The sequence below is a fragment of the Mustela erminea genome, chromosome 5, assembly GCF_009829155.1.
Source record: "Mustela erminea isolate mMusErm1 chromosome 5, mMusErm1.Pri, whole genome shotgun sequence".
NCBI lineage: Eukaryota > Metazoa > Chordata > Mammalia > Carnivora > Mustelidae > Mustela > Mustela erminea.
In genome coordinates this window covers 114,220,216-114,238,847 of record NC_045618.1, presented here as the reverse complement: position 1 = coordinate 114,238,847, position 18,632 = coordinate 114,220,216, and the positions used below count along the sequence as shown (strand labels likewise).

At 43.0% G+C, this 18,632-nt stretch overlaps 2 protein-coding genes across 7 annotated transcripts in view; one reads left to right on the top strand and one right to left on the bottom strand.

Moving 5' to 3' along the window:
- The first annotated feature begins 7,265 nt into the window (after window positions 1-7,265).
- Window positions 7,266-16,452, top strand: PIGH (phosphatidylinositol glycan anchor biosynthesis class H). 4 transcript variants are annotated; one of them, XM_032344566.1, is made up of 4 exons: window positions 7,266-7,537; window positions 11,954-12,163; window positions 12,873-12,920; window positions 14,911-16,452. In XM_032344566.1, the coding sequence occupies exons 1-4, from the start codon at window positions 7,358-7,360 to the stop codon at window positions 15,001-15,003; spliced, it is 531 nt and encodes a 176-aa protein (XP_032200457.1). In that variant the 5' UTR covers window positions 7,266-7,357; the 3' UTR covers window positions 15,004-16,452. The 4 variants fall into 4 exon arrangements, with proteins under 4 accessions (XP_032200457.1, XP_032200456.1, XP_032200455.1 ...); XM_032344565.1 differs by having other exon boundaries at window positions 12,840-12,920; XM_032344564.1 differs by having other exon boundaries at window positions 12,837-12,920.
- Window positions 15,932-18,632, bottom strand: part of PLEKHH1 (pleckstrin homology, MyTH4 and FERM domain containing H1) — a 48,976-nt gene continuing 46,275 nt past the window's right edge. For all 3 annotated transcript variants that reach the window (XM_032344561.1, XM_032344562.1, XM_032344563.1), the window contains exon 29: window positions 15,932-17,736. In XM_032344561.1, the coding sequence (XP_032200452.1) occupies window positions 17,575-17,736 (162 nt within the window). In that variant the 3' untranslated portion in view covers window positions 15,932-17,574. The remainder of the gene's footprint in view (window positions 17,737-18,632) is intronic.

The window sequence follows — 18,632 nt, the reverse complement described above, 5'->3', positions numbered from 1 at the left end:
TATCTTATTAAAAATGGACAGGTAGGGGTGCCTTGTGTGGCTCAGTGGGTTGAGGCCTCTGTCTTTGGCTTGGGTTGTGGTCCCGGGGGGCCTGCTTCCCCCCTCTTCCTCTGCCTGCTTGTGATCTCTGTCAGATAAATAAATAAAATCTTAAAAAAAAAAAAGGACAGGTAATAAGATTTTAAAAATATATATTTATAAGAATGTCAAAAAACATTAAACACCTAGAAATAAGTCTAAAGGAAGATGTGCAAGACAACTACAAAATATTGCTGAGAGAAATTAGAGAAAAATTAAATAAGTGGAGAAATATACCAGGTCAATGGGCTGGAAGACTCTGCATAGTTAAGACGTCTATTCTCCCTAAATAGATTGATAGACTTGATACTTGATACAACCCAAGCAAAATTTGTGGGGAAAATACAAAGAACCTAGTACAACTATCACAATCTTGAAGAAAAAGATTGAAGTTAAAAGACAACACCATGAGAAATCAAAACCTACTACAAAACTATAGTAATTGAGACAGATTGATGTTGATACAAGAAAAGACAAAATAGAAAATAGAAAAACAGACCATAACAGAGTTTGGAAACAGATGGACACAAAGGTAGTCACTTGATTTACACCAAAGCCACCACTGCAATCAGTGGGGAAAGACGGTATTTTCAACAAAGCTATTGGGGGAAGGGCACCTGGATGGCTCAGTTAGTTAAGCATCTCCCTTTGGCTCAGGTCATGATCCCAGGGTACTCAGATCAAGATCCACAAGGCTCCCTACTTGGTGGGGAATCTGCCCCTCCACTTGTGTTTTCTCTCTCACAATTAAATAAATTTTTAAAAATTTTTAAAAAAACAAGCTAGTGGGGGAAAATAAAGAACACTGACCCCTACCTCCTATTAAACAAAGATTAATTCAAAATGGATCATAAATCTAAATATGAAAAGTAAAAGAAGCTTTAGGAAAAAAAAGGAATAGAAAATTTTCATAATTTGAGGCAGGCAAACTGTCTGGCACAAGATCTAAAACAGCATTAACCATAAAAGAAAAGATTGATAAATTAGACTTCATTAAAATTAAAACCTCTCTTCACCAAAAGACACCATTAAAAATAGGGAAACGTAATGGGGACACCTGGGTGGCTCAGTTGGTTAAGCGGCTGCCTTTGGCTCAGGTCATGATCCCAGCGTCCTGGGATCGAGTCCCACATCGGGCTCCTTGCTCGGCAGGGAGCCTGCTTCTCCCTCTGCCACTGCCTGCCACTCTGTCTGCCTGTGCTTGCGCTCTGTATCTCTCTCTCTCTCTCTCTAACAAATAAATAAAAATCTTTAAAAAAAAAAATAGGAAAACGTAAGGCATAGAGTAGATTTCACTGCATGGATGGTAACACCTCAGTAAAAATTGTTTTAGGGGCACCTGGGTGGCTCAGTGGGTTAAGCATCTGCCTTCAGCTCAGGTCATGATCCTAGGGTTCTGGGATTGAGCCCCAAATCCTGAGCAGGGAGCCTGCTTATCCTTCTCCCGTTCCCCCTACTTGCACTTTCTCACTCTCTGTCAAATAAATAAAATCTTTTTTTTTTTAATTTTTAATTTTTTATAAACATATATTTTTATCCCCAGGGGTACAGGTCTGTGAATCGCCAGGTTTACATACTTCACAGCACTCACCAAAGCACATACCCTCCCCAATGTCCATAACCCCACCCCCCTTCTCCCAACCCCCCTCCCCCCAGCAACCCTCAGTCTCAGTTTGTTTTGTGAGATTAAGAGTCACTTATGGTTTATCTCCCTCCCAATCCCATCTTGTTTCATTTATTCTTCTCCTACCCACTTAAGCCCCCATGTTGCATCACCACTTCCTCATTATCAGGGAGATCATATGATAGTTGTCTTTCTCTGCTTGACTTACTTCGCTAAGCATGATACGCTCTAGTTCCATCCATGTTGTCGCAAATGGCAAGATTTCATTTCTTTTGATAAATAAATAAAATCTTTAAAAAGATTGTTTTAAATGGATAAGGAAAATTCCATTTCTAAAAGATGGGGTAGATATACCCTTCCCTATTCTTCCCACTGAGAACAGCTAATATCCTTGGACATTTTTGGTTTGCCTGGGTGGCTCAGTCAGTTAAGTGTCTGCCTTCAGCTCAGATCATGATCCCAGGGTCCTGAGATGGATCCCTGCATTGGACTCCCTGCTCAGTGGGGAGTCTGCCTCTTCCTTTCCCCCTGCCCCTCACCCTGCTCATGTTCTCTCTCCTCGCTCTCAAATAAACAAATTTTTAAAAAGATGTTATTTATTTGGGAGAGAGAAAGACCGCGAGAGAGGGAACACAAGCAGGGGTGTAGGAGAGGGAGAAGCAGGCTTCCCCTTTAGCAGGAATCACGACGCAGGGCTTGATTCCAGGACCCCGGGATCATGACCAGAGCTGAAGGTAGACGCTTAACAACTGAACCACTCACGTGCCCCAATAAATAAAATCTTTAAAAAAAATAAAATAGGGCGCCTGGGTGGCTCAGTGGGTTAAGCCGCTGCCTTCGGCTCAGGTCATGATCTCAGGGTGCTGGGATCGAGTCCCACATCGGGTTCTTTGCTCAGCAGGGAGCCTGCTTCCTCCTCTCTCTCTCTCTCTGCCTGCCTCTCTGCCTACTTGTGATCTCTCTCTGTCAAATAAATAAATAAAATCTTAAAAACAAAACAAAACTTTTTTTTCCTGAGACATACCTACTACAGACAAACACTACAAAAAAAAAAAAAAAAAAAAAAAAAGCAACCCTTCCCGACTCCTGCCAGCTGGGGAACCTAGACTTCTACTTCACCGGGCTGTTAGGAGGAGCTACAGTCCTCCTACTGGGGTAGTAGCAGAGAAGACTGAGTGCAGAGCGTGGATTTTATCCCTTTTGAGTGGTAACAGCTTCCCCCAGTGCCACTCCATGGTGTCTAGGGTTAATGATTCATTGTGGCTACATGATGAAACCTCAAGAAAATCCCCAAAACATGAGATCTGGAGAGCTTCCAGGTTGGTGAACACATCCGCATACGGGGAGGGTGACGTATTCCACCTAGAAAGATGAAATATGTTAGATTTATCTTTTTTAATGAAAGGGAATTATTTTCTCAATCAACTTTACTAAATTGCAAGAAGCTTTATAAGTTCTTTTCACTGGCTTTTTATACAATTGAGATATAATGGAAAATATTTATCCTTTTATAAACCTATTTATTTGGAATTTCTTTTCATTTATATGGGCCTTTGCTTTCTTCATCCCAATTTAAGTGGTCCTAAATAGGAGACCTACACTCAGTTAACACAGCAGCAGCACTCATTAATGCTTCATCACAAAATAATAAATAGAATAAAAACTACAGTATGAGATAGGATTCTTAGAGCAACTACTCAATCTTTAAGTGCAAGTAAATATTAAAAATGAAGGTTCTATAAAAGAGTTTTGAGAACCCAGCATGGGCCATAAAAATAGAGTTAACTGGTTTGATCAGATTCTTTTTTTTTTTAAAGATTTATTTATTTTATTTTTTAAAAAGATTATTTGAGAGAGAGAGAGAGAGAGAGAGCATGAGCCGGAGGGGCAGAGGGATAGGCAAAGAGAATCTGAAGCAGACTCCCCACTTAGCAGGGAGCCCAATGCAGGGCTGGATCCCAGGACCCTGAGTTCATGCCAAGTTGAAATCAAGAGTTGGCCACTTAATCCACTGAGCCACCCAGGCACTTCATCAGATTTTTTTTTTACTATTCATCTTCATAGATACTCATTCCAAGAATAATTTCACTAGTAGAAATAACTAATACCCATCTTACTAAAAGTAAGTCAGATTAGTTCTGTGTACTATGACCATAATGCTCAATTCCCTCAAATATATTTTCTGTTTCTAGTAGCCAGTATTCTTTGGAAAATGTAGCAAAGGCAGGCTAGTAGTTGTTCTTACCAAATCATCTCTCTCCCCTCTGGGCATACCGATAAACCATGTTTCCCGGCCTCCTTTGAAGTTACGTATAAGCAAGTCAATAAATTCTGGCCAGTGGGATGTGGGTGGAAGGCTTGGCCATAAAACCCTCCCATGCATGATCTCCCTTTCTTGCCCTTCATCTGTTGTCCAGATACAGAGGATCCAATGGAGAGGAGCATGACAAGGTCCCAAGGGATCATGAAACCACCATCTGGAAGAAGCCTGGGTTTCCAAATAACCTCTTGGTAGAAATTCTAAGGCATCTGACTACAAGCATCCAAGTGGAACAGAGAGGTAATAACTAAACACTTGTGCTCAGCCTCTGAAATTGTGTTTTTGTTGTTTTGTTTTTAAAATAACAGCCTATCTTGATAAATACAGAGTACACATGTTGGTTGTGACCCTGCAAAAAGATAATAAACTTTCTTGGAGAAACTTGCTAATTGGTAAGTAAGCTCTTTTCATCAGCTGTCCTTCTTTGCTGATATATTCTACTGAACTTTTGAGGCTTATCAATACTTTGAAATCCAACATTTAGAGCTAAAACAACCACTCCTTGTTGTTTTTATTTTATTTTTTAATTATTTTTTAAAAAAGATTTTATTTATTTATTTATTTGACAGAGATCACAAGCAGGCAGAGAGGCAGGCATAGAGAGAGGAGGAAGCAGGCTCCCTGCTGAGCAGAGACCCCGATGCGGGACTCGATCCCAGGACCCCGAGATCACAACCCGAGCCAAAGGCAGAGGCTTTAACCCACTGAGCCACCCAGGTGCCCCGCTGTTTTTATTTTAAAGCTTATTTATCTTTAGTATTTATTTAGTATAAATATAAATATAAATATATATAACATATTATATATAATATAAATAAAATATGTAAATATATGTATAAATATAAATATAAATATATTTATATAATATATATAAAATATATAAATATAAATATAAATAAATAGTATAAATTAGTATTATTTATTATTTATTTATTAGTAATCTGTACACCCAATATGGCGTTTGAACTCACAACCCCAAGATCAAGAGTCACATATTCTTCCAATTGAGCCAGCCAGGGACCCCTCCCTCCTTGCCCTTTTTATTTGGTCATGTTCATGAGAACTTATCACTTCATGGATGGCATCTAGCTAAATGGCAAATACATAGAAATTCAATCTCTACTGAGGTCTCAAACTGCAGAACAGAGTTAAGATGACACTGCGATCTGAAAGAACAAAGGAGCTATAAGGATTTTGGAATTATATTACCACACTATGTACCCTGAATCATTTAATATTCAAAAAAATTAAGTATATTAAGTGCCTTTTTCTCTTTCTATGATCTATAGTTGTGAACCTTCTGAACTTGCACAGGTTCTTAACCTTTTTTGTGTCACAGACCCTCTGTAAATCTGGTAACCTTTATCACCATAATGTCTTAAAATGAATACAATACATAGGATTTTTTAAAACATTTGAATTAAAATAGTTATCAAAATATTTTTAGTATGTGGGGCGCCTGGGTGGCACAGTGGGTTAAGCCGCTGCCTTCAGCTCAGGTCATGATCTCAGGAACCTGGGATCGAGTCCTGGATTGGGCTCTCTGCTCTGCAGGGAGCCTGCTTCCTCCTCTCCCTCTCTCTGCCTGTCTGTCTGCCTACTTGTGATCTCTGTCAAATAAATAAATAAAATCTTAAAAAATATATTTTTAGTATGTGTTGTATGTGTCTCTATTGACAGATTAGTAAGCTATAAGAGTGGATCAAATAATTACTGCAATTTTGAAGTAGTGATGAGTGGAAATGACATTTGGAGATAACAATTATTATGAAATGAAAATATTTGCATTTTCTATCAGAGTAACAAGTATTGCTGGTACTAAGTGGTTTGTTGCCTGCATTCATAACAACAACAACAAAAAAGGTGAAATTTTAATTAAGAGATAATGAAACTAAAGATAAATTTCTGATTTTATCCATGGAGTTCAGGTTAAGAGCTCCAGGACTGGAGATTTCTTCAGAACATCAACAGTGTTTCTCTGAGTGGTGGAAATATGAGTGGCTTTTTCTTCTTTTCTGTATTTTTCAAATTTTCCACAATAAGCAAACATCACTTTCATAATTTTAAAAGACATCACATGTTATTTACCTTATTTATGCTTGGTAAGATTAAGGGTATAGAAATAAAATTGGAAAAACAAAGTAACACTTGAAGAATATCCTTTGGAGGGAAAAAAGGAAACAAAATCCGGCATGAAGATGGAAAAATGGAACCTGACTCATCAGAGACTTAAAGCTGCTAAGACTGTTATGCCATTTATCTGTATAAACAGAGGGAGCAATTCTTTCATACAAGATGCTGCCTCGGGTCTGAAGCGCCGTAACTCTAACGGGCCACAAGCCACTTTTAAGCCACATCCAAAGAAAAAGAAAGAAAGAAGAACCCACAGGCCGCTATTACTCATGAGCTTAGTAATTTTATTATCCACACCCTGTGCATCTTCCTCTCTTGCTAACCTCCTAGCCAGGACTCATCTACCTACTCAATGCTCCAAGCAGCGGTTGGGAAGAGAGAACTCCCAGCCACTGAAATCCAAACTTCTTACCAGGCCCTACAAGACCCTCTAGGATCTGAGCCCTGCAACTACCTTCCCAACTTCCACATTCAGTTTTCGTCAGCCTCTTGATTCCTCCAGGAAGTCAACCTTGTTCCAGCCCCGGGGGCTTTGCCTTTCCTGGCCCTCCAACCCGGCAAATTCCTCCTGCAGAGCTCTCCCAGACCAGTCTGGCTCCTCGTCCGTGCCCCTGCAGTGTCCTCAGACTCCCCTGACTGCCCTATTGCAAGTCCCCAAGCCACCCCTGCCCGTCCTGTTACTGCCAGCAGCACTCTCTGAAATTACTTCCATACTGTTTCTTCTACTAGGAGGGACGCTGCTTGAACCAGAGACCTTCAGCACTGGTCAGCGCTGTATCTTCAGCACCTAAAACCGCCTGGCTCAGGAATGCACGCATGCACGCACGAATGCGTGAGTGAGCGGGAGCCTGGAGTGAGTCTCTACCCGCGGACTGTCTCCTTGGGGCGTACTCTGGCTGAGAAATAGAAAACGGTTTGCCGAGCGAAAGCGCGTTAACAGCGGTTTTAATCGGCCAGTTGGGTCAGCCCCCCGCGAATCTCCGGGGCAGTCAGTCGCAGAAACACAGCCTAGCGGGAGAACGCGAAACTCACGCCGCCGGACCCGCGCCTCGCCTTTCGGTGCGGTGCTGCGGCTGCGCGGAGCGTGGGGCGGGGAGGGGCGGGTCTGACGTCGCTCCCCGGAAGTGGGTCCAGAGCCGGCGAGAGGGCGCTGGCGGGTGGACTAGAGCGGCGCGGTCGGGTGGGAAGGGGGCGATCGGGCCATGGAGGACGAGCAGAGCTTCTCGGATATTTGCGGCGGTCGCTTGGCCCTGCAGCGCCGCTACTACTCCCCGTCCTGCCGGGAGTTCTGCCTCAGCTGCCCTCGGCTGTCGTTGCGCTCGCTCACCGCTGTCACCTGCACCGTGTGGCTAGCGGCCTACGGACTCTTCACCCTCTGCGAGGTAATGGCCGGTCGGCCCCTTCCCGCCGTCGGAGTCGGGCGCTGGAGTTGGGAAGGGTCTTTGGGGTCATCGGGTCGAGCCCGGACCTCCTGTTATTGGGTCGGAGGGCGGGAATTAGCTGGTTCCGCCGCTGGACAGTTGTTTTCTTCACCTTTAGTGAAGTTTTTTACACCTGTACTCTCCCTCTTGTGGGTCTTGTGGGTGGGGCGCTGCGGTTCCACCCAGCGTACATTTAGTTAGTCCTTGCACCACGACCTAAGGCTTTAACGTGCATGTGCTCCACATGGTACACGCCCACGGGAATTCAGTTCCAGGAGTTCTGAGAACTATTAAGTGGATCGTCCTTATCCATCACTTCCATTCCTCAGAGGAGTCACTGCTAGCAGCGCCGTATGTAGTCTTTTTTTTTTTAATATTTTATTTATTTATTCGACAGACAGAGATCACAATTAGGCAGAGAGACAGGCAGAGAGAGAGAGAGGGAAGCAGGCTCCCCGCTGAGCAGAGAGCCCGACGCGGGGTACCATCAGAGGACCCTGAGACCATGACCTGAGCCAAGGCAGAGGCTTTAACCCACTGAGCCACCCAGGCGCCCCTGTAGTCTTAAAGAACTGCCTTTGTCTCCACAATGAGCTTGATAGTTCTTCCTAATCTGTTTTTCAAGATAATACTCCCCACCGCCCCTTCCCCAACTTTTAAGTACTTTCTAAAGAATTGTGAAGTTTTGGAGATGAGTTGTTTCTGTGTTCTTTCTAGACTCATTCCTACTTTTTTTAAAAAAAAGATTTGATTTATTTATTTGACAGATCACAAGTAGGCAGAGCAGCAGGCAAAGAAAGAGAGAGGGGGAAGCAGGCTCCCCGCCAAGCAGAGAGCCCGATGCGATGTGGGGCTGATCCCAGGACCCTGAGATTACAACCTGAGCCGAAGGCAGACGCTTAACCCACTGAGCCACCCAGTGCCCCTCCTTCCTATTTTCTGAGCATCGGTTTTCACATGTCTAAAATGGAATTGCTCTCTGCCATGCCAGATTAACAGTGTTGTGAGGGTCACGTGCAGTAGCTTTGTGACAGCCCTCAAATAAAAAGAGTCATCCTAACTGCCCTTTTCAGGATGAGTTTAGTTTTGTATGTAGTGCCCTGAATTGAACATATTATCCTAGGAGTGATCTGACCAGAGCTACGGCTATTTATAATTTGGATCTTGTTTTCATTGGCTTTTTTATGATCAGAGCATGGTAATTTGGTGTAGATAATATGCAGAATTAAGACTGCTCTAATTTGTACCAAACTATATCTAAAAGTTTGTTCAAAAGTCAGTTGAAGTAGTTAAGCTGCCAAGACAGTCCTTCTCCCTCCCCTTAAAAGGATTTAATTTATAATGTAGTTGAATTTTAATACTAGCCTGTGTTCTGGTCACATGGTCATGTGAGGAGGAGGGAACGTATAATTGCTTAAATGCCCCCTGACTGCCAGCTGCTTTCCTGAATGTCTCATTTCTTAGAAGAAAACCCAAAGTCACAAAGCTAGTAAATAGCATACATGGCCTTCAAATCAAACTGTGTTTTTTTTTTTAAGAATTTTATTTATTCATTTGACAGAGAGAAATCACAAGTAGGCAGAGAGGCAGGCAGAGAGAGAGGAAGGGAAGCAGGCCCCCGCTGAGCAGAGAGCCCGATGTGGGACTCGATCCCAGGACCCTGAGATCATGACCCGAGCCGAAGGCAGTGGCTTAACCCACTGAGCCACCCAGGTGCCCTTGGGGTTTTTTTTTTTTTTTAAAGATTTTATTTATTTGTTTGACAGATAGAGATCACAAGTAGGCAGAAAGGCAGGCAGAGAGAGGAGGAAGCAGGCTTCGTACTGAGCAGAGAGCCCGATGTGGGGCTCGATCCCAGAACCCTGGGCTTTAACCCACTTAGCCACCCAGGTGCCCCTCAAACTGGTTTTTAAATTCACAGTTCTATTAAAATTGCAGGTTATGGGACGCCTGGGTGGCTCAGTTCTTTGAGTGGCTGCCTTCGGCTCAGGTCATGATCCCAGCGTCCTGGGATCGAGTGCCACTTCAGGCTCCTTGCTTAGCAGGGAGCCTGCTTCTCCCTTTGCCTCTGCTTGCTACTCTGCCTGTGCTCACTCTGAGAAATAAATACATAAAATCTTAAAAAAAAATTGCAGGTTATTACCTTATTTATTCCAATCTGGAATGCTTTTCCCTCTTCCTTCTCTTAATTAAGTATATCTCAATAACCACTACCTCTTCTGTACCAGTGAAAATCCTTCTTGCTTGGAAGTCTTCATGGGATATCCTGTGTGCTTTGATGTCTTTCTTGCTCTCTCTCTCTTTTAATCCTTTCTTAGGTAGTTATACCCAGTTTCGTAGTATTCTCCAAAAATATCTTATGTGTATTAATTTTGTCTCTTACACATCTGTAAGGGCCAGGACTGAATTTTATTTCTCTCTATTCTTCCATAATGCTTATTGAGTTCAGAGTATGAACCAGACACTGTACTAGATACTAGGCATTTAATTAACTCAAAGTAGATATTTCTGGATCATCAGAGACCCAGCACATAGATTTTTCCATTCTCCATTCATTAATCAACAAGGAATTACCTAGCACAGAGGTAAGCAAATTTTATCTTTAAAAGGCCAAATAGTAAATTTTTGAGGCTTTACAGGTCTCTGTCTCAGTCTTCTGTTTCTTTTCCTTTCTTTTTTAAACCATTTAAAAATTGGTGAAACCATTCCAAGCTCAGGGTGGACCAGACAAAAATAGATCAGGCCCAAACAGATTCTTGATCAAACACTTACTATGTGTTAGATGGAATGAAGTAGAAAAGTATTTTCAAGGAAAACCAAAGGCAGTCAGTAGTTAAAGCAGCAAAAACAGATTTTACTCAGAAACTATTGCAATAGGAGAAAAGCGTGACCTCCGTGCAGAATTGGGCTCAATTCTTAATACAGAAAGGACAAGTGGGAATTGATAGCCAAGGAGCACTGTTGGGAGGGTGGATGGAAAATGACTGAAAAGAAACCTCAGGGATAAAGGGGGATTCTGGCTAACTTGACTTGGCATGATTCTTGCTAAAGGCAGGCCAGAGTGATCAGAGGCCAAAGATTTCTCTCTAAACCGACTTAGCAAGATTCTTGGTACAGCTTGCTGAGCAATGCAGGCCTAACAAGGATGGACACCCAAGGATGAGGGTTTAGAAGAGTGTGATTAGGGTTAGGTCAGAGGGAGCATCTTACCAGTAATAAAGTATAGATATTTCTGCCATCAAGGAATGATATTCATAAAGTACTGAATCTGTTTTCTTTCTAGGTCATCAGTGATTTTGTTCTCTGTGCCATCCTTCTAAATAATAGCTTTTTTGGAAAAAGAAAATGGCACAAAAAAATGTGCATCAATAGAAAAACATATTCAACTTCAGAAATGTTGAAGGATTGTAAATATGTCTTAGAATCAAAGGAATAAATACCCTTTTTTGAGCCTTTAACACATAAGTTAGTCATTTCATCTACTCAGTCAGGCTTACCACATCAGTTAGTCACTACCCAAAAGAACTAGAAGAGCTCCAAATGATGTGATCTTTATTATTAAACAAAGGAATCAGGAGGAAAGAGGGCTCTTGAGGGCATAAGAGGCTCTTAAAGGCCTTTTAATTATTTTCATGTTACTGCTTTTCCACTGCTGTTCTCATCTTCAATCTTTCTACATGGCCTGGCAGAGTAGTAGTAGTTTCATAGTAGTTTCAGGCATCAAACCTCAAGAGGAAGTGACCTTTTCTTCCTTAGATCTCTTTTTAGGATGGGCTTCATTTTCCAGAGGCCCCTTCAGCAGACCTCCCCTTGTATTGGCCAGAGTTGTGTCATTTGTCCATTTCTAAACCAGTCATTGGCAGTAGTGGAAACCAATCATGATTCCAAGTTCTGTTAGCGCGCCGCTGGTGTAGTGGTATCATGCAAGATTCCCAAGTTCTGTTAGTTAGGCGGAGTGGCTGTTGAGTCCTGTCTGCTACACTGTGCTAAAGCATTTTATTATTGTATTGTCTGATCTTGCACGGTATATTCTACTGATGGAGCATGAGAGGAAAAGGTCTGAGTCCTTAATTTTCGGTTTTGAAAGAAGAACCTCTGAGAGTGGTGTGATGGTGGGTACTATTTTGGTGATCAAAGTTCTCCTCCTACACCTATCCATTTGTTGTCTGGATGTACTTCATCATACGCTTTCATAGCACTGCAGAGCTAAAATAAAAGGGATTTTCTCTTCCTCCATGCATGTTCCTCCCATCTTTTCAACTCACCATAGAACACAGGCTTTTTTCCATATTGCATGGAGTGGACCAGTTAAACAGCAGAGATCTGTGTGGAGGACCATTTGGTAATCTTACCGCCTGTATCTGGCTCTTTCTTCAGAACAGCATGATCCTCTCCGCTGCCATCTTCATCACCCTCCTAGGGCTGCTTGGTTATCTCCATTTTGTCAAGATTGATCAGGAGACTCTGTTAATCATTGACTCCCTTGGCATCCAGATGACTTCATCCTATGCCTCTGGCAAAGAAAGCACTACCTTCATAGAGATGGGCAAGGTGAAAGATGTGGTCATCAATGAGGCTATTTACATGGTAAGTAGTTAAGTTGTAAGTATTACAGATTTCTCTGGAGGAGGTAGCCCAAGGCCTTTGCCAGAGTCTAAAATGAGTCTTAATACCTTGATGTCAAAGAATTAAACTTGAAGACTCAGTTCCGGGATTGTAGTGTTTCCTTTTTGGCTGGCATGTCCATGAACCATGAAAGTGAAACTTACATTGGAAAGGTCCATTCCTTTATTTTTACAGAGATATAGCAGGTTTTCGTAGAAAGGAAGTCAACATTTCAACTTTTTTAGCCCAGCTTCAAAATCACCTTTTTTTTTTTTTTTTTTTTTTAAAGATTTTATTTATTTATTTGACAGACAGAGATCACAAGTAGGCAGAGAGGCAGGCAGAGAGAGACAGAGAAGCAGGCTCCCTGCTGAGCAGAGAGCCCGATACGGGACTCGATCCCAAGACTCTGGGATCATGACCCGAGCCGAAGGCAGAGGCTTCAACCCACTGAGCCATCCAGGCGCCCATCAGAATCACCTTACTTTTGTTGCTGCTGACGTTAGAGAATGAGAATATATTTTTTCTTCACTTCAAAAGCAATCAAGTGTTCTAATAGAGATAACTGCTTATAAAAAGCTTATAGCCTTCCCTTGAAGAAAAAGAAAACAAAGTGAGTTTCACTTAGATCTCTGTTTGGTTTATTGTCTTACAGCAGAAGGTGATTTACTACCTCTGCATTTTATTGAAGGATCCAGTGGAACCACATGGGATATCCCAAGTAGTACCTGTCTTCCAGGTGAGCACAGAACAGTTGTCTAAAGTTTCTTCAGAAAAATTCATTACCTTTCCCCGTTCTCTGCATATCTACTGCTACTTATACTCAATAGGAGTGTAAACTCTAGTTGCCAAGAGTATTTGAGGACATCTGACAGCTATTTTTTTTTAAGATTTTATTTATTTATTTGACAGACAGAGATCACAAGTAGGCAGAGAGATAAGGGGAAGCAGCCTCCCTGATGAGCGGGGGGGCGGGGGGGGGGGCGGGGAGCAGGCTCCCCGCCAAGCAGAGAGCCAGATGATATGTGGGGCTGATCCCAGGACCGTGGGATATGACCTGAGCCGAAGGCAGAGGCTTTAACCCACTGAGCCACCCAGGTGCCCCCGACAGCTATTTTTTTTTTTTTTAATATTTTATTTATTTATTTGTCAGAGAGAGAGGGAGAGAGAGCGAGCACAGGTGGACAGAATGGCAGACAGAGGCAGAGGGAGAAGCAGGCTCCCTGCCAAGCAAGGAGTCCGATGTGGGACTCGATCCCAGGACGCTGGGATCACGACCCGAGCCGAAGGCAGCGGCTTAACCCACTGAGCCACCCAGGCGTCCCCCGACAGCTATTTTTAATCAAAGTTAGGATTTTAGTTATTTCAAAAGTTTCTTTCTGAAGCAGATACAGGCTTTCAGAAATATTACAAATTTATCCAAATTTTAAAGAAAAAAACAGCAGTTTCTGCCTGTAAATCACCATTCATCTATTTTGTTAGTCTGCCAATATATTTTACATTGATGTCCATTGATCTGCACATACTGTTACACCTAATTTATGTCTTGCTTTTTAAATCTAATGTACATATTTTCATGCATCAACAGAATCCATTATAATTATTATTTTAAACAGTTATATTATCATGTTGAGTATCAGTTTATTTAGCCACTCTATTGCTAGCTTTTGAAATCATCTCCAGGTTATTTTTTGCCTTGCTTTTACATGAAATACACAAACAGGATTATAGATATGTAGACTATTTGTATATATAGTTAATTTTGCCTTATTGCCCTTCCTTTTCTCCCTTTGGATTTAAGACCACTAAGCTAAAATTCTTTTGCATTACAGTTCAAAATTATTATTATTTTTTTTTTTTAAAGATTTTATTTATTTGAGAGAGAATGAGTGAGAGAGAGCATGAGAGAGAAGGTCAGAGGGAGAAGCAGACTCCCCAAGGAGCTGGGAGCCCCATGCGGGACTTGATCCTGGAAGTCCGGGATCATGACCCGAGCCGAAGGCAGTCACTCAGCCAACTGAGCCACCCAGGCGCCCTCAAAATTATTTTATTAAAGCTTATGAACAGTTTCATAGATTTTTACAGTTTGAGATTTGGCTCCAGAGATCGGACAACTTTACCATACTTTTGGGAATCTGTACTTGTTTTTCTATAGTCTTGGCTAACAGCGGGTTTAATTATTTGTTTCCTTTAGTATGTAGGTAAGGGAATTTGAAGTTTCTAAATCGCTTCTTAAATGACAAAGAGATTTTTCATCTTTGCTTGAATTACCTCTTTTTCCTCTTGTTTTAAACTATCCATCTCCTCTATTAGTCAAGTAAAGTCTAGATATTGATTATACATTTTGTAACAACTTACATATTTTAGATAATGAACTTTTATTAAATATGCTTTCCACATATATTTTTCCCATTCTGTGACTTTTAGTTTTGGTTGTATCACATTTCATTGTACAAAATACTTTTTAATATTTATATATTAAATTGCCCTTCTTGTCCTTGAAGACTCTCACAGCTTGTGACATTTCCGAGAGGGTCTGTCTTTTGTTAGCCTCTTGCTTCCTTAGCCAGTTAGATGTGGTGTGGCCCAAACTCCTGCCTCTCCGAGCTCACACCTGAGCGGTTTAGACCCCTGCTTTGAGGAGAGCTTGTGGTTGCACATGGCTGCTGCACTGCTAAGCTCTCTCTTTTGTTCATCTTGACTGTGCATTTCTTCCCTTTGGAATTCAGAGTACCAAGCCCCGCCTGGACTGCTTGATTGAAGTGTACAGGAGTTGCCAGGAGATCCTGGCACACCAGAAAGCTGCATCAGCAAGTCCATGAGTCCCAGCATTTCAGAAGGCCAGTATTGTCTTCCATGGGAGAGGACTCCTAAGCCATAGTGGCTGGTATATTTTCTGTATTCTAAACCATCTGGTGGACACAGCTCTAAGAACCAGGATGGATGCAGTGGATCTCAGAGCCACAGAGCAGGTGACTGGAAACCCAACTCATTGTGTGATGTGGAGCAAAGTATTTGTCTGTTTTAGTGATCCCCTTGTAAGGTTCTGCCTACTTTATTGTTTGAGGGGAGATCTTAAGCGGTGGTATGTCAAAAGTAATGTTGACAAAGAGCACTTTGAAATTCCTAAGCACATGCAGGTTTACATTTTGTAGAGTTTGTGGCGCAGACATGGGACACTGACAGCAGATCTCTTAAGAAACTAATTTCCTACTACACAGTACTTCTGTGTAAAAGTCAAGCCCTTCAGGTACTGGTGACTAGGAAGAAATGTCCTACGAAAGACCAGTCTCTGTGCACCTAGCTCCCGTGTTCTGTACAGGGTTAATTTATGATGACTGTCTTAATAAATCGATCCCCTTCCAAAACATACACAGTAATTGCCTGGTTCACAGCTGCTTTTTATTGACAACATGAACACAGCATTGCAGTCATGGATGTCAAGCACATTAATACTCTGCTGTTAGTCAGCATTGTCTAGGGTTTAGAAAACGTCTTTTGCTGAGAGGGGTGACACCAAAGGCTAGACAGAAGTTTGACTTTGGTTTCTACACATGTTAAAAAAGGATAAACACACCAACTGTAGAAGCCTTTGATTATAAGGCAGTTTCCTCTGTGTAGAATTAATAAACTGTGGGAGGATTTCTGAAGTGCTGGGAAGGAGATAGGGTGGGGGAAATCGCTTGACCCCCAAGTTCAGTGTGAACACAGCTCCATCCTTGCTTGCTTTTTCCTTAGAATCCTAATTCCTTTTTTTTTTTTCTCTTTAAACTCCCAGGTGGATAAAATTATCCTCATGGGCCTGGAGACACTCAGGGCATTATAAACCAGAGCCGTAATTTTACATCAGTACAGGAGGGGTTGTTTGGAGCCTGTGGTACATATGACGTGTGACTTGTTTGAGGTAGAAATGTCTCATCTAATTTCTAAATCCTGGGGGAAAGGCAGCAATAGAAATGAGAGATGGCTATAAAATTTCCAGTCTTGCAAAGTCAAGTTCACTTAAAAGAGGCAGACACTATCATGTGCTGCTTTATTTTTTTTTATGCTTTTCCGTTTAAAGGGTGAGAGAGGGGAAGCCTACAGCAGCTGAGGTGTTCAGATAACCAGTTCCAGCCTTGAAGTTCTTACAGTGCGCAACACACAGACACACACTTCGCTGAAGTCAAAGGCTTGGTTCTTAGATGCTACTGCTAAACCCATACAGTTTTCAGCACTTTATTGACAAATGCTCAGACTGCCTCAGAGCTATGAAATAAAACTCAAGTTTCTCCAATGCTGGAAAATCAGAGCATGAATGAACTCTTTCGTCTTTTTGTTTTCTTTCAGGGGAGGGTGGAGACAAGGATCATCTCTGCACTCAACATAAGGTCTCCATTGGGGTTAGGGGGTATTTGTATCATCAGGATGCTCTTAGCCTATGTGCCTTCTGCCCTCCAATTAATTCCCAGCGAAAGTTCGCCAGAAGTCTTGAGTAAATCCAGGCCCATAAGCCTGGATTCTGTTTCTGTCTCATCTTTGGTGGCCTCACAAAGCAGCAAAAAACGGTGCATTTGTTTGGTCTTTCAAAGAACAAGGAAACAAGTGATGACCACCCCATCCTACAGTAGGAAGCACAGCCTTCACTGAGCCCTAGCTAGTGGTTAAAATGAGACAGGGAGAGGTCGCGTTGGACTTACCCCCTGCCCTTGCTTGTACCCAGTTGGGCTGACAGTCCAGTGTGAGGGAGAATAGCTTCAATCTCAGCAGGGATAGTGCCTTGCCTTGTCCTGCAAAGACAGGAGCTGCTGCCCCAGAGGGCACTGCAAATGCCTGCTCTCTTACAGTGGGGAAGGGAAAAGGTGAGTCTCTTCCTTTTTCTTCAGCCCTGCTAATACCTTTCCCATCTGGGAACAGCAGTCCAGTTTTAATGAGTTCTAGGCTTTTGTCACAGTTCAGGTGAATTGGAAATTTTAGTCCTATCTTGTTTGGGGATGTTGGGAAAACTTCAAGTATAAATCCCCACATAAGGACCATGTGCAGTATAAAAGATACTGGCCTTCCCAAGAGTATCCATGCAGAAAGCCTTAATTTACAGCACTGATGCCCTCAGTAACCAGTAACAGTAGACCATCCCAGTCTGTGTCTAGAATCGGGCAGGATCCAGAGCTCAGTATTCTGGTGAAAAAAAGTGGTTTTTATACTGGGTCTGGATTTTTAAAACTTGGGCCCTGAAACATAAGGCACCTAGAGAGTAAAGGCTTCAGGGACACTGAACTAGACATTTCATAGAACAAACAGAGTGGGGTTGGGGGAGGGCTGTCCGGCCCATCACAGTAGTATCATACCCTAGGATACAATCTCTAATCCCAGAGGTACCAGGTGGTTTGGGGGGAAAGGGGTAGGAGAAGCATTCACAGCAACGTTGGCCCTCTGGCAGCACACGGAACAGAAGCAAAGAACTGCTGTCCATCCAGTTCCCATAGCTGGTGGTCAGCGGGCGGGTTGTTGCGGGGGTTCACAGTCGCAGAGCAGTGGTTCATGTAGCTGGCCATGATGAACGTAGCCTCTGCAATCTTGAGACAACATAAACAAAGGAATTCAACTTGCCTTGGCTTGAATGCCAGCTTTTTCACATACTAGCTGCTATACTGGGTGCATAACCTTCCTGGGCTTCAGTTTATCTCTTAAAAATACCTGGGAGAAAATGTTGAAAGGGGATCATTTCTGGGAGGTTCAGAGGCCCAGTGAAGTGGGTGCCTGTTGGTCTGAAGGGCCACTGATGCAGAGTACCCTCCTGAGAACAGGAGAGGCGATACTCTGCTCTGCTCACCTCCAAGCCAGGGAAGTGGGCCTCCCTGGAGGAAGTGTCTGTGTATCCTCTCCTTCGGCAGGGGCAGCATTAAAAGGAGGAGGTTGGGGAAACTCCAATTTTAGGGTTAAAACAACAGGGTTTTCACTTACCCTCAGAAGGGAGTCAGAAACTATAAATCAGAACTTGGGTTTTGGGAGTCTTTGTTATTTTTGCTAGTCTGAATCTCCCGCACCAAGCAGGATACAAAGCCCTTAAAGCAGAAGTGGTCTCTGGGATGGACTTTAAGACCGTAAGGAAGGGGGAGCACGTGCAGACTGTCCCACCTGGGGACTAGTGTTGGCAGAAGCCAGGAGAAGAGCACACAGGGGAGGCAGCTGGCTGCCCTGGCCCCCGGTCTGCTGCAAGAGCAGCGAGTAGGCACCCGCCTCCAGCCTGTGCGGTGCTGGGCTGCGGGGTCTGAAAGTACCATGTGGAGGGCAGGGGAGCTGCTGGACCAGAGCGCGTGCCCTCTCAGCCAGCCCCTCACCACCAGCTCGGCAGGGACATGGAGCTGCAGCCCTACCTGAACCCTTCGGAGGACTGATTACAGCCAAGACCAGACTTTTTTACCTGGGGCAGGGCCCTTGTAGAGGCCGTCATAACCCAGCTTCCTTAACT